At 34.1% G+C, this 24,991-nt stretch overlaps 2 protein-coding genes across 2 annotated transcripts in view; both read left to right on the top strand.

The window, feature by feature from the left end:
* Window positions 1–24,991, top strand: part of LOC111049795 (DDB1- and CUL4-associated factor 11) — a 60,400-nt gene that overhangs the window by 8,495 nt on the left and 26,914 nt on the right. The window contains exon 5 of the mRNA XM_039430809.1: window positions 15,455–15,601. Coding sequence (XP_039286743.1) covers window positions 15,455–15,601 — 147 coding nt within the window. The remainder of the gene's footprint in view (window positions 1–15,454; window positions 15,602–24,991) is intronic.
* LOC120351922 (zinc finger MYM-type protein 1-like) lies at window positions 1,278–7,150 on the top strand. Its single transcript, XM_039430810.1, has 2 exons — window positions 1,278–3,066; window positions 5,732–7,150. The coding sequence occupies exons 1-2, from the start codon at window positions 1,702–1,704 to the stop codon at window positions 5,873–5,875; spliced, it is 1,509 nt and encodes a 502-aa protein (XP_039286744.1). The 5' UTR covers window positions 1,278–1,701; the 3' UTR covers window positions 5,876–7,150.

Here is a 24,991-nt window from a genome sequence, read left to right as displayed (position 1 = left end):
TGAGATGAGAGGGTAGGGAGGCAACAATGGGTTGGAGGCAGTGGCGAGCGGTCAAATGAAGCAAGTGAAGCACTGCTTCAGTAACGAAAACCCCCAAAAATTTAATTTGAATCGTGCAAATTATTAATAGTATAATAAAATGAATTATTGAAATATAAGTTTACTAGCCGTCAGGCTCGCTTCGCTCGCCATATCCGTCTAGCCAGGGGGCTCCGCCCCCTGGACCCCCGACTGGATCGTCCAAGAATGAGATCAGCAGGCTCGCTTCGCTCGCCTGCATTTTTTCATTTTTATCATATTATAATAGGACAATCCAGTCGTCATTTTATCATATTATAATAGGACAATCCAGTCGAGGGTCCAGACTAAACGTCTGGCTAAACAGATATGGCGAGCGAAGCGAGCCTGACGGCTAGTAATATAATATTCCCAGGATTGAAGTAGCAGTGCCCAATCAATTTTTCCGCGATAAATGCATTTAAATCTTCAACTTGGTGCCAACCTAACAAAGTCAACTCAACTTAATGCCAACCTGACAAAATTATTAATTTAGTTGCCAGTTAACAACTGTTTCGAAGAGGTACTCTATCTAGATTATAGTTCTATAGTAACATATGATATGGAAATTTCAATTCTAATTAAGAGATTGGGAGAAGAAGAATATACATGCTAAAAGACGAACTTTAAACCCTTAAAAACAACCCTTAGAGTTGAAATATTGCCAAAAGATTTCTTAGTGCGCCTCTAAAGGGCCAACTGAACATACCTACCAAATTTGAACATTTTTGGTCCGGTAGATTTTTAGTTATACCAGTGAGTGAGTGAGTGAGTGAGTGCCATTTCGCTTTTATATATATATAAGTTTATTATAAATGCTCAATATGTCAATGATTATCAACTGCTTTGATTTGAATGTCAGCGCCTCACCGCCCAGCTGCTAGTTGGTTGAATGGTGAAAGGAAGCAGAGATCGACCTGCTTCATATGCTCTTGCCACGATTTGGATAACAAAGGTTGGGGGGAAGTGGGAGTGGTAAACATTGGAATAAAGCTGTGGAATAAGCTAGCAGTGGCCCGGCTACGAAGATAGCCGATCTTGGCCGAATGTGATTTCAATTTCCGAGCATTGCCAACCTGACAAGTTGACAGCGCAAAGCGAACTATTTTCTTATAATAATATTCACTGATAATAAAGATTGACAGACAATCTCTACATAAATAATTTTATTCATTCCAACAATAAAGATGAATTTATATACAAAAAATTGAAGACTTTGAACCAATAAAATTAAAAATCACGATGATCTGAAACAGTTCTTATTTCTGTCCATGTTCAGTTCAGTTGGCATTGGTAATTTTCAAACTGTACAACTGCATCGACTGCACGTGTGTAGTTGTAGTGTGAGAAAGTTTGTTTATCTAGTGCAACGGTTGTAAATCAAATAATTAAGAATGAGTTGATATTTGTTGAGTGAGTTGATATTTTGTGATAGTTTAATTAGGCTATAAAATCTATTAGGCTATTAATATTCTATTAGGCTATTAATATTCTATTAGGCTATAATACATTAGGCTTATAGTTTAATTAGGCTATTTAGTGTGATAAAGTTTGTTTATCTAGTGTAACGGTTGTAAATCAAAAACTTAAGAATGAGTTGATATTTTGTGAAGTTATAGTTTAATTAGGCTATAAGATCCAGGTATGTCTTGTGTAATTAAAAGTCTTCTGGAACGTCCGTTTTCCTCTCGTTCTTTTAAGGAGAAAAAATACCTTATGAACATTGGAAGACCAATACCTAACCTCCCAAACTTGATGCAAAATTGTGGGAAATTTACAAGACATTTTCAGTCGAATAATTATAAAAAGTATGAATGGTTAGCTGGAAGTGAAACGTTGAATGCACTATTTTGTTGGAATTGTTTATTGTTTGGAAGGGATAGACATACTTCATGGACAGAAAATGGATTCAAACACCTTGGGAATTTAAGCAAATCGCTTGCTTCTCATGAAATAACAGTGAATCACATATGTGCTTCATTGTGTGCTGCTTCTATCGGTCAGATCAGGATAGAGACTGCTTTAGATGATCAATTGAAACAGGAAATTTTGCAACATAATAAAATAGTCAAGCGAAACCGGGATCTACTTAAGAGACTTATTAATGCGGTTTGCTTCTTGGGAAAACAAGAATTGGCTTTTCGGGGGCATAATGAAGAAGAAAGTTCGATTAATCGAGGGAACTATATCGAACTACTGAAGTACACTGCTGATTACGACCCTCTCTTAGCAGAACACTTGGAGACAGCAACTGTTTTTAAAGGTTTTTCCAGTCACATTCAGAACGACCTCATTGATGCGGTGGGTTCATCTTTATTATTGTCAATAAAAAAAGAGCTTGAGGAAGCAAATTTTGTGGCGGTTTTGGTGGATGAAACAACAGATGTATCGAATAAAGCACAGTTTTCTATTGTATTTCGTTATGTAAATGATGGACAAGTGAAAGAACGATTTTTAGGTTTCACTGACATAAGCATTGACAAGCATGATTCTGCTATTTCAATGCATATTCTTGAGTTTTTGAATAAGTTTGGATGCAGTGAAAAATTAGTAGCACAGACATATGATGGAGCAAGTACAATGGCTGGTCATCTATCTGGTGTACAAGCAAGAATCAAAGAGAGCCATCCTGAAGCACTTTTTGTCCATTGTTATGCTCATGTACTGAATTTAGTTTTGTCACAATGTGTAAGTGAAATTCCTCAATGCAAAATTTTTTTCAGCACGTTAAATGGAATTGCTGCATTTTTCTCAAGATCACCAAAGCGTGTCATTTTTTTGGATGAATTTTTGAAGAGAAGGTTGCCCAATGTTTGTCCAACTCGATGGAACTACTCATCTCGGCTAGTGAACACAGTGCATAAATTTAGGAAAGAGCTCTGTGAAGTTTTCCAAGCAATGCTAGAACACCCTGAGGAGATAGAATCTGATATCCTTGCTCCAGTCAATGGATTCTTATCAGTTTTGGAGAAGTTCCAGTTTGTTTTTCTCTTAAGTGTTTTTGACAAAATATTCTGTCATACAGACATTCTTTTTGATGTTCTCCAGCACCAGGCAAGTGACATTGTGTACTGCAGAAAAAAAATTGAAAGTATTCGCGAGATCATTTCAAAACAGTGTGATGACTTTGAAATAAATTATGAAGAAGTTTTGAGTGACATTGGACCCCCAAATAAGAGAAGGAAGTTCAATTACAAACGAGTGTACTGCGAAATTTTTGATAATATTGATGGCCATTTTCAACGCCGTTTTGAAGACTACTCAAAATTGGATTTTCTGCAACTTCTTTCAACCGACAAATTTCCACAACATAAAGGAGATTTCCCAGAAGCAGCTTTCAATAGTCTTTTAAGCACATACCTATGGGAAATTCTTTGACCAGGTGCGATTAAAAAACGAACTCATTGTATTTTATTCAAGAGAAGAGTTCAGAGGGAAGACTTTGAGTGAGCTTTGTAAGATGTTTCTGTCGAAATCCAACAATTTGCTCAGAAAAACATTTGAGCAAATGGGATTACTCGTTTCCTTGCTGTATACAATTCAAGTCACTACACAGCCTCTGTAGAGAGATCCTTTTCCGTTCTTAAAAAGATAAAAACATACTCTTGGAACACAACAGGCCAAAAGAGACTTTCTCACTTGGGCATCATTTCAATTGAATCCGAGTTGCTAGTCGAATTGAAAACAGAGACATTTTTTGACAAGGTTATGAAAGTATTTGCTGCTCAAGAAAGAAGCATGGATTTTAACTTTCGCTAATCCCCAAGTTTTTCAATTTAATTCTTATTCAAGGAAATCTTCATTTATTATCACTTTATCACATTGTATTTTACAATGTGTTGAAAATTTGGTGTTATAAATTATTTTAAGATTCTAAAGTTTCTGGACGTGGATTAGTGATTTTAGTGTTTCATTTTGTGTTTTTGGCTTTTTTAATCAAAAGATTTTTCCAATTGAAATTCATGTGAAATTAAGAATAAGTATCACAGTTTTCCATCATGGGAGATTGTGGTTATGTTGGCGGAGTGGAACTTCCTATGGGACTCCCCACAATCCAAGCCATATGCTAACAACAACATTGTATTATATATTTCCATTTACAATAATCAAGTGCATAAGTGAATACATAACTCAATGGAACAGACTTGACTACATACTTGATCAACTTTGGTGAGTTTTTTTTTCAATTATATATTATTCTTAGATATATCTCTTGATAATAATAAATTGTAATGCAGAGTTTTTATGTTATTTCAAGTTTAGAAGGAAATCTCTTGTCAGTCTACAGTTAGATTATGCTTCAATAGAAAAAAGAATGAGTAAAAGGAAATATCACACGCATGGTCAAGGAAAATTACCCACAACAAACAAACCACAACCACCTCCCTCCCCTCGCCCCACCAACAAATTAGTGCTTCACTAACTTTTTACAGCACCGATCGCCATTGGTTGGAGGTGGAAATCAACAAGGGCAGAGATTCGTTCAAAGAATTAGAAAATTCCATTTTCTAATTTTATTCTACTTCATTTCGGATTTCTAATTTTTAAATCTCCTCTTTTCTATCAATTCATAATCTACACCTTTCCTTATCCATAGCCCACTCAAATTTGAAATCTCCCGCTTGAAATAACCCATCATGGCCCACCAACTAATCCCATAATGCTCCTTCAATCAGTGCGCATCCGTTCGTCTGTGCTCTATGGTCTACACAACATCTCTACCGCGTCTCTGTGGTCACGACCGTTAGAATGTTCAAATCTGCACCACTTCACTTCCTGGTTGATTGACAAAGGTGGCCCATCCCCCGAAAATTCTCGTTTAAATGTAAGTTTTTAAGTGTTTTTAATCTATCCGTGTCGTGTGTATCCTGTGTTTTCTATTCTTATAAACATATATATTTATTTATTTATTTATTTATATAGCACATAACAGAAGACACTTTAAAGTTTGTAATAAAAATCAAAACAGGAGACACGATATAAATAGATTGAAAACACTTAGAAACTTACATTAGAAATGGGGGAAATTTTCGGAGACTGTGTCTCCTTTCTCAACCGAGAAGACTGCAGTTTTGAATCCAACGGTTGTGTGACTACAGAGTACGCACGGAGCCTCAATTGTAGCAGCAGAAACCACAGATGAGAAATTTGTGTTGTATTATTATTATTTTTTTTTCTCTTTCCTTTTTAATCTTTTTAATAACCTATCATGGTAATAATTGATAATTTTGACAATGAAGCTGAACAGGAATGCTACAGTACAATTGAGTTAGATAATATTCTTCCACCCCTACCAATTAATTTTGTTAATGATGTGGAGAGGAGTTCAATGAGTGTTCTTCACATGAACATACGAAGCCTAAACAAGAATTTCGATGAATTCGCCTACACAATATTGAAAACTGTTCCTTAAAATTTAATATTATAGTATTGTCTGAGACGTGGATGAGCGAAGACGAGCCTTTCAACTATGTTTTGAATGGTTACTCGTCAATAAATCAGCCAGGTAAGAGAAATAGAAAGAATGGTATCTGTGTTTTCATCAGTAATGAACTGTCTTTTAACAAATTAAACATTGAAATTATGGAATCAGACTCATTGATACTTAATATTAAAAATCTTATCAGTTTTGGAGAAGTTCCAGTTTGTTTTTCTCTTAAGTGTTTTTGACAAAATATTCTGTCATACAGACATTCTTTTTGATGTTCTCCAGCACCAGGCAAGTGACATTGTGTACTGCAGAAAAAAATTGAAAGTATTCGCGAGACCATTTCAAAACAGCGTGATGACTTTGAAAAAAATTATGAAGAAGTTTTGAGTGACGTTGGACCCCCAAAAAAGAGAAGGCAGTTCAACTACAAACGAGTGTACTGCGAATTTTTTTATAATATTGATGGCCATTTTCAACGCCGTTTTGAAGACTACTCAAAATTGGATTTTCTGCAACTTCTTTCAACCGACAAATTTCCACAACATAAAGGAGATTTCCCAGAAGCAGCTTTCAATAGTCTTTTAAGCACATATGGGAAATTCTTTGACCAGGTGCGATTAAAAAAAAACGAACTCATTGTATTTTATTCAAGTGAAGAGTTCAGAGGGAAGACTTTGAGTGAGCTTTGTAAGATGTTTCTGTCGAAATCCAACAATTTGCTCAGAAAAACATTTGAGCAAATGGGATTACTCGTTTCCTTGCTGTATACAATTCAAGTCACTACACAGCCTCTGTAGAGAGATCCTTTTCCGTTCTTAAAAAGATAAAAACATACTCTTGGAACACAACAGGCCAAAAGAGACTTTCTCACTTGGGCATCATTTCAATTGAATCCGAGTTGCTAGTCGAATTGAAAACAGAGACATTTTTTGACAAGGTTATGAAAGTATTTGCTGCTCAAGAAAGAAGCATGGATTTTAACTTTCGCTAATCCCCAAGTTTTTCAATTTAATTCTTATTCAAGGAAATCTTCAATTATTATCACTTTATCACATTGTATTTTACAATGTGTTGAAAATTTTGTGTTATAAATTATTTTAAGATTCTAAAGTTTCTGGACGTGGATTAGTGATTTTAGTGTTTCATTTTGTGTTTTTGGCTTTTTTAATCAAAAGATTTTTCCAATTGAAATTCATGTGAAATTAAGAATAAGTATCACAGTTTTCCATCATGGGAGATTGTGGTTATGTTGGCGGAGTGGAACTTCCTACGGGACTCCCCACAATCCAAGCCATATGCTAACAACAACATTGTATTATATATTTCCATTTACAATAATCAAGTGCATAAGTGAATACATAACTCAATGGAACAGACTTGACTACATACTTGATCAACTTTGGTGAGTTTTTTTTCAATTATATATTATTCTTAGATATATCTCTTGATAATAATAAATTGTAATGCAGAGTTTTTATGTTATTTCAAGTTTAGAAGGAAATCTCTTGTCAGTCTACAGTTAGATTAGGCTTCAATAGAAAAAAGAATGAGTAAAAGGAAATATCACACGCATGGTCAAGGAAAATTACCCACAACAAACAAACCACAAACACCTCCCTCCCCCCGCCCCACCAACAAATTATTGCTTCACTAACTTTTTACAGCACCGATCGCCATTGGTTGGAGGTGGAAATCAACAAGGGCAGAGATTCGTTCAAAGAATTAGAAAATTCCATTTTCTAATTTTATTCTACTTCATTTCGGATTTCTAATTTTTAAATCTCCTCTTTTCTATCAATTCATAATCTACACCTTTCCTTATCCATAGCCCACTCAAATTTGAAATCTCCCGCTTGAAATAACCCATCATGGCCCACCAACTAATCCCATAATGCTCCTTCAATCAGTGCGCATCCGTTCGTCTGTGCTCTATGGTCTACACAACATCTCTACCGCGTCTCTGTGGTCACGACCGTTAGAATGTTCAAATCTGCACCACTTCACTTCCTGGTTGATTGACAAAGGTGGCCCATCCCCCGAAAATTCTCGTTTAAATGTAAGTTTTTAAGTGTTTTTAATCTATCCGTGTCGTGTGTATCCTGTGTTTTTAATCTATCCGTGTCGTGTGTATCCTGTGTTTTCTATTCTTATAAACATATATATTTATTTATATAGCACATAACAGAAGACACTTTAAAGTTTGTAATAAAAATCAAAACAGGAGACACGATATAAATAGATTGAAAACACTTAGAAACTTACATTAGAAATGGGGGAAATTTTCGGAGACTGTGTCTCCTTTCTCAACCGAGAAGACTGCAGTTTTGAATCCAACGGTTTTGTGACCACAGAGTACGCACGGAGCCTCAATTGTAGCAGCAGAAACCACAGATGAGAAATTTGTGTTGTAATATTATGCAATGTCCAGGAAACATAGAAAAATTGAATCATTATTTATTATTTTGTTTAAAATCAGGTGGATAATCTTTATAAGAGTAAAAAATTTGCACCAAAAATATTAGTTTGATAGGTCTGGAACCCGCAACCTATGATTCATGAACCGCGCGTGCTATCAAGTTCCATCAATTTTTTTATTATTTATTAAAAACACACAAAACAATGTTACAAATATAAAAAACCATGGGCTTTGTGGTTGGTTGTGTTGGAGAAGAGAAAAAAAGAGAGGAAGATACCTAGCCAACTATGGTTTCCCATGTAATAGGCAGGCAAAGAAGAGAAGAGAAGTAATGAGCAAAAAAGGGAAGGGAGAAATGGGGGGAAGGAAGAAAACAGAGGAATAGGTACTCAAAATAAAGGTAAGCGAGTCCACTGAAAAATGAAAAAAACTAAAGAAAAAACAATGCTGGAGCAGAAATTACTGTATGTCCAGTTTTTTATATCCAGTTTAATTTTTCCGCTGATCTTATTGTCAATGAGAAAGTGATTTGGAATGAGGTTTATTATTTTAGTACCTATGTAAATTAACTGCCTCCTTATACATTCAATATTAGTGTTATAGGTTACATATTTGTTAGCAGTGGCCCTTAGATTATAATAATTAAGTATAGAGTTTATTGTGAGAGGAAAATCGGATCTATATTTTATTAAGTACCCAATTACGGTTTTTATGTACAATTGACGTATAGTCATGACCTCAAAATCACTAAAAACCATATCCGTTGGATAGAACCTGGGTTTGCTTAATATAGTTTTAATTATCAGTTTTTGTGCTACAAATAATTCAGCAATATGACAGTTGAAACAACCTCCCCAAACAACTATGCCATACAGCAGAATTGACTTGACTAGAGCATGATACATCATTTTCAAGTGTTTCTTATTAAGAATTCTGTTAACTTGGTAAAATTTAAAACATAAATATCTAATTTTTCTACATATGTATTTAATATGAACATCCCATTCAAGGCTTTCATCAATTATCATTCCCAAGTACTTAGTATTATTGACTTTTTTAATGGTGGGACAATCACAATTACCCAAGTTTAAATTGCACTGAGAATGGAGTCTCAAATCTTGATTCTCGTTAGGCTGCCCTACTCTATTTGCAGAGAAAGTTATGTAATTAGTTTTTTTCAAAATTTAAACTTAAGGTATTCTTATCTAACCACTTCAATTAAAAGCATATTATTTATTTTCAGCTATGGTATGAACTTCATTCCATGAATTATCGTGAAAAATAGCTGCAGTATCATCTGCAAAGGATATCACAGTTGAGTTTAGAAGTCTTAAATTTAAAAAGTAATTTACATAGAGAAAGCTAAGGTGCCATTTAAAGTATGCCCTGTTTGGTTGAATCACAAATTGAACAAATTTGTTTTAATTATTAAATTAGAATTGATTGATTAATAACAATGAAAATAGGCCTATGACCATTCTCGGTAAATTCAGAGTCTTAATGTAAAATTGCAAGTTAATCAGTTCAGTAGTTCAGACGTGAAGATGCGCCATTCATGAATTTCCTATCCCGTACATCTGTAAGATGATTCTTTCTTTATTATATTTTAAATTGCAGATAGATAAGATAATAGAATAGAAAGCTTTATTTTGGTCCAATCTTACAAAATCTGGTACCAATCGATAGGCAATTGAATTTACTAAAAAAGTTACTCTTCTAAAGTTTTTGTAAAATCAACGGTTTCTGAGTTATTTAAGAAACAACTTTCTATATGGCCGCCATTTTGTTTTATGAAGTTGAAAAATTATCATAATTTTTTTCTAGCTCTGTCCAGTTGTTATAAATGATCGTGCAAATTTCAAATTTCGTATGTTTAACCATTGTTTAGAAAAAAATGATGATTGAAAAAAGCAAAATGACCGCTGTGTGAGTAACTAAAGACTTCCGGACAATTTAAATATGATATTTTGATATGTTTTTTACCCAGGAACAATGCCCTATAGTATTGGTAGGGAGTTCGTAATAAACACCCTGTAAATTAATAAATTCAAATTCAAATTCTTTTATTCCTCATCCAAAAAACAATACAACAAATATAAATAAATTCTGTCACCCACACCATCAGAAAAATGTTTACAATACAATAATGTTTCTTACAAAGCATAATAATAATAATAATAAAGCATAATAACAAAAACTTTCTATTCTACCATTAATGTTTATTCTTCTAATAGTGCAAGCTGACAGGCCGTACTTAAGGAATTAATCCCTGCATGGACCTAAGGTCTGTGAGCAAGGATGAGCCCCCATCAGTCAGCCTGACGAGAATGAAATTTTATTATTAATTTACATATAAATTCATTAATTTATATTGGAAAAGGATGTTGACGTATCCTAAGATATTGAGAGGAGGACAGGGAAAACTCGAAATGAGAAACAAAGCACAAACCCCGACGATATTGGATTTCAATTAGAAAAAAAAAACTGTAGAGCTATCATAGGAATGATACCTTTATTGAAATTCTAATAAATAATTATGAATTGAATGAGGAGCAAAATTTACCTTAAATCTGATGCAAGACACTAAACTCATAAAAAGATTATGAAAAAAAACTATCTGTAGGATGAGTTTATAAGTTCCTCTGATTCATCCAGACCGAGGACTGATAATAACCAGTGTGTGTTCTTTTTGAATGTGTCAATAGACAAAGATTCAAATAAGTTCAAGTTGGCAAATCTACTGGAAATGTTCCTATAAAGAATTTGTGAAATATATGAAGGGTTGGTAGTTGAGTAAGTTCTGTGCAAATAAGTGGATGAGACAGTTGTATTCTGTGAGTAACGGGTGTTATAAGAGTGTGAGACTACTGAAAAGATTGAGTTTTGATGTTTGTACATGTGAATAAGAAGAACTTTTATGAAAATTTGTCTTACTGTAAGAATAGATGTTTCATTAAATAATAAATCTGACGGATGAAATCTTGATTTCTTGAAGGCTACCTTTATGACTTCTCTCTGTACCACAGCAACGGGTTCGAGAACCATTTTATAAGCTCCCCCCCCCAAGCAATGATGCCGAAAGCCAGTATTGATTGTATATAAGCATAATAGGCCATCTTAATCTCATTTGGATTGAGAATGTCACTCAACATCCGAAAAGCATAAATTAGCCGACGAATTCTGCATTTTAAGTAGGTGATGTGTTCTGACCATCTCATACGTCTGTCGAAAACAATACCTAGATATTTGTATGAGTGTACTCTTTCTATACGCGCACAGTTACATACATTGCTTTGCGGATCATCACAGTTATGTATTTTGATGTCTTCAAGGTTGTAGTCAGCAATGGGGCGCAGAGATATTGGCATAAACTTTGTTTTTGTTACATTTAGAGAAAAGTCTGGTCAAGCCACTTTTTCACCTGTGTAAGATCATGTGTTGCTTTATCTTTTACTTCCTCCCAAGAAGCACCTCTCAGAAAAATCAGGGTATCGTCGGCAAATAGCAAAATCTTTCCATTCAGGGCAAGTCTCGAAATATTGTTAATGTAGACGAGGAAAAGCAGGGGACCAAGAGTACTGCCCTGGATCACCCCGTAATCCACGTCCGCTTCATCACCAACTATACCCGCTATGGAAACAGATTGCCTCCTGTTTGGAAGAAAACTATTGAACCAAGACAAGGATGTGCGCTGGATGCCTATGTATTCTAACTTTTTTGAGAGTTTTCTCCTATCTATAGAATCAAAAGCTTTTTTCAAGTCTAAGAAGATCATCATGGATTTTTGGCTAGAAGATATAGAATTGTTAATCTCTACATTGATATCAAATAGGGCATCAGTTATTGATTTATCTTGCCTAAACCCATACTGAGATTTACTAAGAATATTGTTTGCTAGAAGATAGCTCATCAGTTGTTCTTTCTCAATTTTTTCTAATATTTTAGAGAAAACACTCAAAAGGGATATAGGACGGTAGTTATTCATATCATTACATGCTCCAGATTTAAATAGAGGTATCACTTTAGCTAATTTGAAAGGATCAGGGAATACACCACATGACAGACTAAGATTAATGATATGAAGAAGGGGTTTTGATAAAAGATGAATGTTATATTTAAGGGAGGATGCAGAGAAATTATCATAGCCAGGGGCAGAACCTCCTCTTAAGCCGGACACGTGTCGCAAGATAACTTGCTCTGTGACAGGCTTCAAGACAAAGTTAGTATGACTTCTGTATAAATAGTCATCTATTAAAGGTTCATCACCTGAAACAATAGTATTAGCCAACCTCCTGCCTACACTAGAGAAGAAATTGTTGAATTCATTGGATACATCCTTATAGGAGTTCAAGGAGAGGTTCTGTGTACTCGTATTTAGAAATTTTTGTAGGGGGAACTGTTCTTTATTCTTTGTACGGCCTGCTATCTCATCGACAGTATTCCAAAAAAGTTTTGGATTGCCATAGTTTGCATCAAATTGTGATCGGTAATAATCTCTTTTTGTCTGTTTTAGTAGGTTACTCAATAGGTTTCTGTGAGTGCGGTATTGATTTTTTAGAACATCATTGAAAGGCTGTCTTTTGATTAGTTTGCTCAAATTATCCCTAGTTCGAATAGCTGCAACAAGACCAGACGTGATCCACGGCTTGAGTTTTTTAGATTTGGATGTATACCGGTAATTAAATATTTTTTTTGACTTCTCTGTACATATTCTAATATTGGAACAAAATAATTGAGCGCAGGTGTTAGTATCCTGACAGGCAAAGAAGGGTTGCCAGTCGACACTTGCTAAATTATTACTGAGAAGAGATTTTCAAATGTAGGTATTATTAGTGGTATTAGCTTCATGTCCTGACTGAATATTTGGCTGCATAGGGGAAGTTATAGTTACGGTGATACTATAATGATCGGTTACACTGGTATGGAGAACAGCTGAATTTACAGCCGACATATCACAATGCCTCAGGAACGCATGGTCCAGACATGCTCCACCAGTTCCTGACACTCTCGTTGGCTTATCGATACATTGGACAAGACCGGCTCCTGACAAACTGTTAAGATATCGATCAGTGACAACATCATTTTTGAGTAAATCTATATTTATGTCGCCTATCAAGATGCATCCTCTATTTCGTGGAATATTTCTGTAATATGTATCCAGTTCAGTAATAAAATTATCAATACTGCTATCGAACGTTCTATACAACCCCAACAAGTTATAATTTACCCCGCAATAATTAAAATCAAGACTTAACCCATAAACATCTCCAAGAGTAACCTCCCTTGCAACCGCTGATATTCGCTCATTTACATAAATCAATACACACTTGGGCAACCAACATTCTGAAAAAATTATTATATCCAATTTGGGAAAAACAGAATCTAAATAAATTAAGTAGTCATCAAAATTTTTCTTATAGCTCCTTATATTACAATGTAAGATTTTCAGGCTTTCTAGACCGGAACAGTTGATAAATTGGGAATATTCAGTAAAATCATCGAGGCTCACACATTCGCTAACCACAGTCGAGAATCCCATGCCATCCTAATCATCAAATCTATTGTTTATAATTGTAGTGAGCGCCAAAAACCAAGGCATCTAGCCGAAACCGGCCAACCAAAAAGCTTTCAATACTCATAATGGTTTTAAGTAGCAGTTGAAAATTTAGTCCAGTGATAAACAAACATAAAAGAATACATGAGAATGTGTATGGAAGTTATGTGAAGAAAAAATTAAAATTTATTATATGAATGTGAAAGATAATGTAAAAGTATAGAATAACAAGAACTAAGACGCTCAATAGTGATCAACAGTGGATCAATGACTAATCTTCATCAATTCTTGACAATATCACAACCTCATCATTAATATCATTGATTTATAATTATTATAACATTAAACTATTATTGTTCATAAATTATAATTCAGACCTTTATTTTTTAAACAGTGATTTATTTTAAAATAATTCATATTTATTTAGGCTATCAGAATCGAGTGGGCCATAAGATTATTATAAATATTATAATAATATAAGATTAAAAATTAAGGAAATAAAATGAGAGAACAAGTTACCTATGTGATAAAGAATGTTGACAAATGTTTATTAATGAAAATTCCAAACTGCTGTATTCAATTTCCAATATTGCTCATGATTATAATATATTCATTTAAGTTCATAGTAATTTGTCCAAACAGTTTTGTGAGTTTCGACTAGCTGTAGTGATTCATATTATTGGCGATAAAAATTATGTGTTTCTATTATAACTATATTTATAGAGAGATCTATTTTGTTCGGTAAAGTGGGTAGTAAGAAAAATAGTGGAATTGTGAGAGTAATAATCGAATATCATGCTTCCTTCAAAGATAAAACAAGATAAGATCGTGACTGAAAACATTTTCTACGATAATTCATTGTCTTACAAGTAAGAACTCAAATAGCCTACTGGTTATAAAGTCAGTACGGTACTGTATTTTCCTGTATTAATGAAATGAAGATGCCATTATCATTTACCAAACTATTGTATATATGCAGAAGAAAAAATAATGAGATATACTGCAGTTGTATTCATATTATCTAAATATAATATTCCTATTCAATTTTAGCCCATACTCAATATTCCTCACATTTTATATATTATTCTTCACATGATACAGTATTATTAATATTATACATGATACAGTATTATTCTTAATGATAAGTATAATTTTACCCTACTAATAGTGGACGTATATTGTCCATAAGTGAGTGTTGCAGCATAGGCAGAACAGTATAGACCTACTTTAGTTTGCAATTATAGGTACCTAACTAGTACTCATTCACGATTTTTCCAGGCTTATATCTATGAATCATAAAGGAAATAAAGTAAAATCATAAATATAAAGTTCAACCAGTAAACACATTAACCAGTAGTTCATGTAGGTTACAGAACGATATGAATTAAAAAAATAATAATAATAAAGTCGTCTTGAAATTAAAATCACTTGAACGGTCTTCGTTTTTATTTCAAGAATAAATGACTTAGTATTTCTTACTCACATGTATATTGGAGGCACATACTAATAATAGGCTGGCAGAGACACATGCACACTTCATGACTGACTGGTGGACGATGGCGGTGGTGGGATGGGGTTTGGAGGGTTGGCGACCGCAGCCCGCTTGCCCTCGCGCCTTATCAGCTCCACATGTGCGAGGTCGCGCACTCGAAACGGTCGCTGCTCCTTCGAAATCCTCGCAATCACTTTACAATCAGACGTCCATACTGATGTCAATTTCCCGTCTTTTTCCATTGCCATGGCTGCATTGAAAATAGCTTTAGTCTCAGGTGTTAAATGTTCATTGAGGTAGATTACGGAATCAGGGAACGTATTTACGAGTTCATTAGCGGTGAGACTTCCTTTCTGCCTCCTAGCTTCCAACCACGACGACTTTACAAAGCGAGAAGTGAAGTTAACTACGATAGTTGTCATGTGAAAAAGTTTTGTATCAATATGAATCTTATTAGTGTGTTATTCCTTACATAAAAAAACATTGAATTCTTTTGTATTCCAGATCGATTAATCAGGTTGTACAACTGTAGAAATGGTTTCTTCAAGAAGTCGGCTGTAATATCAGCAAAAGATGTTGGGTGGAGCATATTGGACACTGCATTCAGTCCAGATGGAAATTCTGTTGCCTATTCCAGTTGGTCGGAAAAAAGTAAGTCATTTCAAAGTTATTCATTCATTTATTAATTTGTACGTAGAATGCACGTTTGCAAATGTCCGAATGTGTCTGGTGTGACGTGTTATCACCTATTCCAATGCTAAAGCCTTCCCACTCGGTCGGAGTGGTCATTTTGTCCGTTCGTTTCCGGCTTGGTGTGACATCACTCTAAATCACCAATTTTGAATATTTGTATTAGGTAATGCCTTAATATTTAACATATGAGATGTTGAGAAATCAAGGATTGATACATTCAACTTCTTAATGCATTCTATGTAAAACTAAAAACTTGTATTACAAAGATAGAGTAGGACATAAGTACTTCATGTTGATAATCTACCACAGAATAAACCAAGCCTTCTTAAATCTTTTACCACTTGTTTCCGAAAATCGTTTGTATTTCATGGCCCAAAGTTTTTTTTAAAATAATATTCCACACGAAATTAAGTGGATACTCAATCGACTTGTTTGAAAAAACACGAATTCTCAGATGGCTTAGAGTTCTTAGGCCTGACTATCTAGAGAATTTATTTACCATAATATCTTAGTTTAAATAATATTGTAATGATGGTAATCAATATACATTCGGAAAATAAGCTGGAATTGGAAATTTTGCAAGGTGAGTGAATGTTTGAGTGATTGGTTTCTAGTTTTTTCCTTTTTCTCCTCTCCACTTCTCCATGAATTGATAAATCAAGTTATATCCATTCCTACTTGCTTACTTAGAATATAGTACTTCAAAAAAGTAGTATTTATATTCTTAATTCACAAATAATATTGTCTGATACAAAATTCATCTCACATAAAATAACTGATATAAATTAACTGATATACACTTGTTTATTGTATAATTATTACTTAATAATTATTAGTTTATTATTTTTCATCTCAGTGAGTTGTGTGATTTTTTATCTTATTGCTTATAATTATTGTAAATATTGTGCATTGTAATAACTAAAATTTGAATACGAATTTGAAGGGGTATGAATTTATCAACTATTATAATTCTCTAAAAACAGGTGGCCTGAAATTGATCACGTGTGATCATCCGAAAACTCAGGACTTGAGTCATGAGCCAGCCAGGCCACTAGATATTGTAAGGGGGGAACGGCAGGAGAAGCCTCCACCAAATATGTAAGCACGATGTCCCTTCACCAATTATGTAAGGGGAAAAAACTATGATAACAAAAAAGAACAGAATAACTAGAATTTTACTTAATAAAACTTTAACATACAATGTTTGTGGCTATGAAAATTTAAGAACAATGAATCAGTAGTCACCTACCTTTTTGAAATTGCTTCCCACTTTGGCATTCACTGGTATTTCGCGACTTTAGTATTTTAAAAAGAACAAATATTAACTGAACCAATGAATAGGCTCAGAACCCGTCTCCCTTAACAATACAATTATTTTTATACTGCCCGATCTGTGACAGAATAACTGTATTATTAAACGAACCGAAATCTAGCCTTTTTCACTGGATCAGCCGGACTTAACTTTCAGTCCTATCGAACGAGCTCACACTCACACTCCGCCCAAAAGTAAAATTTTGGGTATTAAATATAAACTCAGTCAATGCCAAACATGAAAGCCATTTCAAGTACATATTTTTATCTGTCGCACAAGCGGCACGTTTGTTATTAAAAACAAAAGAGAAGCTACATTAATTTTGACAACAATTGAAATAAACAATCTTTCTGTCGATGACAAAGATTGTTCAAAGACAAAAACACTGTTCATTAAACTTTCTTAATTTAAAACGATAAAATCCTGATCAATATGAGATAAATATATGATTCATATATATGTCCCATATGACCAGGTGACACATCACCCATCCCGCTGAAAGACTCGTCCCTGAGTCTGTAGTCAAGAGGGGAACAAAAAAATAATAAATAATAATTAAACAAAATAATATACTCCAGAAACAAACGTGTGCCTGATTGACTTGATAATGCTACTATACATTGAAATCAAACATTTACATAGAAAGGTAGGTTACTCAAACTAAATTACAAAGATGAAATCCAACAACCACATTGGAAAGTAGTCTACTCAAACTGATTTACAAACATTCGAATCAAATTCAAATTGAAACTATGCTGTACAATAAAATTGATTAAATATAAAACTAACTTTCAATATTATACACATTAATATACATTGCAACTAGTGTGAATATTTAATCTCATCTTGAAAATAAGACGTACATGAATTCAACTTATTATGAAAAGAAAATCTCAATTGACAATATATTTATTTGTGAATCAACATTGAACTACTTCAAAAGCTGCAATAAAAATCGAAAAAATACTTTAGAAGTACATATGACTCATAACTATATAGTCAAGCAAGAAAACAATAAAACAGTTAATCCATCAATAAGCAACTATATAACTCTTAACTATCGATTATATGTATCCTAGGTTTTGCTACCGTTACAGCAGATAATTTACACACATACAACTTGATGCCTAAATATGCATAGAATAAAGTTAAAAACCCTAACCAGCCAAATAATATATAAAAGACAAAACTAGAGGAATTTATAACATCTCCCCAAGAATTTGGAAGATCTACTTTAACGAATTAAACTTAACCCAATGCAAAGGTAAGTAATGGAGAACCTGAGGCTGTTTATCAACATTTGCGTCACACGGAAAAGTCTTTCTCACCAATATTCTCCCGCCGACCGAAATCTCGCAATGACAGGGTAAAACCACATACATTGCTCCCGGAATAGGTTGAAGATGATGAAACGAACCTCCCTCGCAAGTGACTGTAGTAGGCGAAAATTCGACGATCTCCAACTCCTGCTTAGCTGGACGACAGCTTAAACTGCAATATTGTTGGGATGTCATTCAGCTCTGTCGCCGCAAACAAGTGATTCATACATCTCGATGACATATGTCCTCCATGCACCAGTCGCGGAAGATAGCATAAGAAATCGTCCTGTGCCCGACAAGAAGAGAGATGATCTCCCGAGATGACCTGAATCTCACCGTCCTCCTGTCTCCGCGCCAAAACGAAATCCTGCTGCTGAAGCTGACAAATCTGGCCGTCGAAATACATAGGTGTCCTCACATACTTGTGCAATTGAAACTGTCCGCCGATGCTGACCAACGGTACTTTTAAGCTAAGCACCATGGAGTTCTCCTTCACCACACAAGTCGTAAGTGGAAGATCAAAATATCGCTGCAAATCCGATAGAGGTATAGCTAACTGGTGTCCTTTTGACTTTTATCCTTTCTCCAATCTGAAGAGATCTGAACGTAATAAATTGGGGTGTACCAGCGAAAAGGGTAAAAGCTTTTTATCACAGCGTTCCTTCGCAGTATTTATGAATTCCTGCCGTGATAAAATATTTACATGTGAGTAGAGGTGAAAAAATTAAATTAATAACTGGTTTATGAACAGTGTTTTTTCCTCCGATACATTCTGTTGTACGAATAATCTCATACTGTCTGTTAATTTGCTATACGCATCGTGAAACTGCTGAGAAAAATTTCCAGCAAACTGCCTCAAGTTGCGAGAAATCCGAATTTAATCTTTATGGTCGTCTGCAACCAACCCTTGGAATGCGTTGAGGAGGTGATCAGCTACATGTTTTTGGAGTTGCTACATGTTACTCCCGCTGTAGAAAACTCCCGCGAAGACCCTGACTGCCTCCAGTCGCGCAGTGAAAGTCGTAAGAATGAGAAATGACCCAAAATGTACCATAATTTACATGTTTATGCGTAACAGAACCTCTTACAAGCAAAAAAACTCTACTTCAAAGCAACCGCAAATGAATCGTAATAAAAAAAATCAAGAGAAACGTTTACAATAATATTAACAAACTCGACGTGAATAACAAAATATTACAATTAACAACTGGACTGGCTGGTTAGCATATATTATTAATCAGAAACCTAGAAATGATACAATTTATTAGAAGTGCATAGGCCTATATATATATATACTGGAACAATTCTGAAATCAGAACAATATATGAGTCATATGGAAACAAAATCACAATCATACAATAAATCATCAGAATATAATAAACTTATACTCCAGTTATATTTTTATTGAGAAAGAATTTCAAGTCAAATAAATGTGAATAAAATATTCATCCATCAAAAATATAATTGTCTTATAACAGCTTCATTATGAATTTCCATCAGTGAACGTTTAAAAGTATCAATAACGCTTGTCACTCAATGAACGACCTTGCCCTGGATATGAATAACAAGATTGACAACTAAACAAAAATACGTGACAATTGCTTTTTCTTTAACGTGGGTCACATCAGTACAAACGCCAAAAATATCAAAACAATGAATTACATTACTGTAGTATATTACTTTTTCGTGGCATCAAATATGCACCATGATTTATCGAGAGAAAAAAGTTATATCAGTGAGAATGTTATATTACAAGAATGCAATATGCAATCAGAATATGTAATTATGTGAATGAAACATGACCATTTGGTTATCATACAATGATAAACTATCCATCAACCATATTTCCTGTTCAAATCCTGGAATAACCATAATTTGAAATAACTGAGAAATAATTATAATGACTATGAAATATAACATGATTAGTCATAACTGTAAAATCAATACAAAATCAATAATGCAACTGGTGAAATTAAATGTAAAACCCAGCCAAATACCAATTTTCATAGGTAACTGTACCCTAAAATTACAAATATGTAACCATGGAATAGTGAATCTCTTATATACCACGTGAAAAAAAACTATATATAAAAAATATACTGAAGCATTCACATTTAATAGGCATGATATAATACTCATATAACACTTCAAATTTTCAAAAGTCCTTCTGTCTGAGAAGTAAATCAACCATAAAACCTTCAATATCCAGTCATGGAATAAAAACCTCTTTATAATAACTGATTCTATATCGCAAAACATGGTTCTACAATGATTACCAAAAATCACTACTGAAAATCAAAACTCAACCATAATAATAAGCCCTAAACTCAACCTATTGTGCCAAAAAGAAAATTTTCCTACTCAAAACCATTAATATTAGAACCATGACACGATGAAACTCAAATATTATCATGAAATATAATCAAGAATATAGTAATCATTACTTTATACTGAGAAAAAAATATAAAACGGAAATTGGAAATTTCTGAATTTTTCGATAATTTCGCCTCTTGGCAGACAGTAGAGCAAAATTTAGTAGGAGTCAATCAATATCGAACGCTATCAAAATCTTCGTTTGAAAAACTTCCTTCCCAACAGATTCGTTCGGTGAATTACATTGAACTTCCAGAATATGTTTCAAAATACTAAAACAAAACTTTATATGAAGAAAAAAATCACAAAACCCCAAAAGAAAAATTTTTGAAAATTATTGAAAATACCTAACTCGAAAACTACTGCCCTAATCGAAAAATTTTATTGGACATAAACTTATCACATAAACATTTATCACTACCTACAAGCTCAGTGAAAAAAAAATCATAAAATCCAAAAATGAAAATTTACCTGTAACATGACTATCATCCCAACGGGGAAAAAAACTCAATATCTAGATTACAGACAACATTATTATGGTATAATGATTGATATAATTTTTTTTCCACTTTTCCACAACTTGCTATGACTTTCGTTCATGAAAAAGTTTCATTCTCCTTACATGAATAATTTCTGGAACAATTTTTCCCCGCTTTTCTAATAACACTTCATAGTTTAAATCAGATAACTTTCTTGATACCACAAAAGGCCCATGAAAAGGATTATTAAATTTTTTACAAGTATCAGCCTGAAACCTAGGATACGAAACTAAAACTTTATCTCCTTTATTGAAAGCTACTAATCTATGTCTTTTATCAAAACTATCTTTTTGTTTTTCCTGCACTTCTCTTAATATCTATGGTAATCTCTCACGGACCTTTGCTAACGATTTTAACTCCTCCAACCTATCCCTACAAATAGAAGAAGGAAGGAAAGCAATATCCACTGGACTTCTAGGAACGAATCCAAACACCAAGCAATACGGCGAAAACCCAATTGAATCTTGAACTGCTATATTATAAGAAAAACATACATGCCTAATACAGCTCGCCCAATTAGACTGATCCCCAGATACGCAACATCGCAACATAGTTACTAAAGTGTCATTGTACCGCTCTGTTACACCCCGAGTGGAAGGCATATAAGCAGAACCGAACTTCTGCTCTACTCCCAATGACACACAAAAATCCTTGAAAATTTCAGCTCGAAAATTTGACCCATTATCCGTGTGAATAACTTTAGGTAATCCATATAAAGACGCAAAATCTAAAATGAATTTAGCTGTATTTTTAGCATCAATAGAAAACACTGGTTTACAGAATGCGAATCTCGTCGTCCTATCTACCGCTACCAAAATAGACTGGCAATTATTACTTTTCGATATTGGACCAACTGCATCTATACAGATTGTATGAAAAGGCTCACCTGAAATTGTTATGTGTTTCAAAAACCCAGCCGGTTTCAACCTCGACACCTTTGTCTTTTGACAAACTTCACATGATTTCACATACTCAACTACATCTTTCCTGACAGTAGGCCAATAATACCTATCCTTGATTTTAGACAACGTTTTATCTATCCCTAAATGTCCCCCGAACTGCAAAGAATCATGATATTGTTTCAATACAGTTGTCACCAAACTCTCAGGAACGACCAACAAAAATAAGGCTGCGCTTTTGACCTGTGCTTCCTTGAAGTACAATATGTCATCTCTTAGAACATAATTTCTAGCTTTTCGTGCAATAGTTCTCTCCGCTGACTCTAAATCCAACAAAGCGTCATATATATTTTTCAAAAACGGATCCTGTTTTTGCAATAATCCTATATTTATACTAGTAATCATGTTAGCGGATTCTTACACATCATCTTTAATAAGTTGATTCTGTAGAGAAGTTATTTCTTCGCTCGTAATGACAAAAGAGAATTCAAGAAAATCGTTCTCAATAACCTTTTCCCCTGGCGCCCTAGACAAAGCGTCAACCAATTGTAATGTCTTGCCTGGTTGATAATGAATATTGAAATCAAACTGAACCAATTTAGTAACCATTTTTGCTAAACGCGAACTTGGTTCCTTGATGTTTCTGTAATACTGTAAACTACAGTGATCCGTTACAACAGTAAACTGTTTGTTTAGAAGCCAAGATCTGAAATGCATAACGGAATACGTGACTGCCAATAATTCAAGCTTAGTGGCCGACCAATTTGATTCACTCTTAGTTAATCTTCTTGAAACAAATTAAACTGGATGGATAGTACCGTCCTCTAATTTCTGACTCAAACACCTAGCAATCCCTACAGAACATGCATCTGTGTATAAGAAAGTTTCCCGATTATCACAATAATGAACTAAAACTGGACTCGATATAATACAATTTTTCAACTCCTCAAACACTTGTTGGTGACTTTCTAACCTCTCAAACCCTTTATCTTTCTTAGTTAACTGCGTCAACACATATGCTCTTTTAGATAGAAATGGGATAAATTTACGATAGTAAGACACTGCTCCCAAAAATCTCCTTAGCTCAGTGACTTTAGTGGGGACTGGAAATTTTTTTATAGATTCTACATTCTCCGCCAATGGCGCTAATCCTTCATTTGAAACAAGATGTCCTAGAATTTTTAAAGACTGAAAACATATTTTCGACTTGTCTGGATTTAGTTTCAAATTACACTTCCGGATTCTTTCAAAAACCTCCTTCAACTCTTTAATGTGCTCTTCCACCGTTGCTGAAAATATATATAGATCATCTATATAATTATAACAACATACTCTTATATAACTTATCACTGAAGATACGCGTGACCTCTCGTTGAAAGGTATTGGGACTTATAGCCAACCCCTGAGGTAGTTTCTTGAACTTATATAAACCCAATGGCGTCGTGAAAGCCGTCAAATGTTGAGATTTTTCCTCTATAGGCATAGAATAAAAAGCTGATGTCAAATCTAATGTTGTGAGAAACTGAGCTCCAGCCAAGGATTCTAAAATTGTACCGGGATTCGGCAATGGATATCTATCTTTGATAATTTTTGAATTCAATTTCTTGTAATTGACCACCATCCTAGGAGGCTTGTTCTTATATCCAACGAGAAAAGCTGGAGAAGCATAACCTGATCTACATTCCTCAATCACATTAGCCTTTTTTAATCCATTTAAAATATATTGTAATTCCTCTCTTTCACTAGCAGCGAATTTGTATGGTGAACAGATAATTGGAGACTCGTCTATCAATTGAATTTTTACTGGTGGCAATTTTGACACCGGAATATCATATTTATCTTTCGCAAAAATATCCTTAAAATCTTTAACCAATGCATAAAACTCATTTTGAACTGACTTTTCTAACTTATCATTAATAGAAACTTTTTGTGTGATACTCACATGCTCGATTATATTAACTGGAGCTGATAACATCTCTCTTGAATTATCATACATCAATTTCCCAATACATTCATTCTTTTCGAGAATAATCTCATTTGAATCGACATTGCTAGCAATAAAATTGAGACCTTCTCTGCTCTGCGATACGAAACCAATAAATGACTCCTTATCAATAAAATAATTTTTGCGATCTTTAAAACCGTTGACCACATAATTCGACTCCAACATTGGAATAGAAAAATGTTTTTCTTCACCTGAACTCAATTTGATATAGTCTTTTAAAAATACATCTTTACTAATCATTGTCCTACTTTCATCCGCTCGCAAAAGCCCAGCGTCATCAGTTGATTGCGAAATCGTAGCATCGCCTATCACTTGCCGATTCAACAACTGAACTACTGACTCAGCCGAATTGTGAATTTTTAATGTGTATCTCTCATTTTCACTGTATTTACCTACAGAAATAATATCCAACTCTGATTTATTTAAATTGAATGATAATTCACTGTCCTCATTAATTTGCTTATCAACATGAACATCAATATTTAATATCTCTTTCGGTTTTACAATAACCTGATCGTCCATTTTAACTTGAATTAAATTCGTCTTCGCAATTTCATCATGTACTGAAAATGGAACAACAATACTGTTATTGTTTAGAAGAATCTTCATCTCTTGTTTTTGAAAATTTAAACGGACTCCATGTCGAAACAAAAAATCAACACCCAACAATAACTGTATGGACAATGATCTCACTACAAAACATTCCCAAGTGGCATTGACTCCTTCAACTTGAAAATAAAAAAAAACCTTGCCCAACGACTTAACTGGTAACCCATTCGCGGCTGTGAGAATGACGTCTGTTTCAAACAATGACTGACCTTGACAATGATCAATCAATTCAAGATTAACGAGTGAGACACTTGAACCCGTATCTAATAATATCTTTATATTTCCCACGCAA

The sequence above is a fragment of the Nilaparvata lugens genome, chromosome 6 (assembly GCF_014356525.2).
Source record: "Nilaparvata lugens isolate BPH chromosome 6, ASM1435652v1, whole genome shotgun sequence".
NCBI lineage: Eukaryota > Metazoa > Arthropoda > Insecta > Hemiptera > Delphacidae > Nilaparvata > Nilaparvata lugens.
The sequence above is the reverse complement of the archived record's forward strand: the minus strand, read 5'-3'. Positions and strand labels throughout refer to the sequence as shown.

Excerpts from the sequence above, each read along its gene's own strand:
- LOC120351922 (XM_039430810.1), top strand. The coding sequence starts at position 1,702 with ATGTCTTGTGTAATTAAAAGTCTTCTGGAACGTCCGTTTTCCTCTCGT. Across the intron at positions 3,067-5,731 it reads TCTTAAGTGTTTTTGACAAA|ATATTCTGTCATACAGACAT; the intron begins ATATTCTGTCAT and ends GTTTTTGACAAA.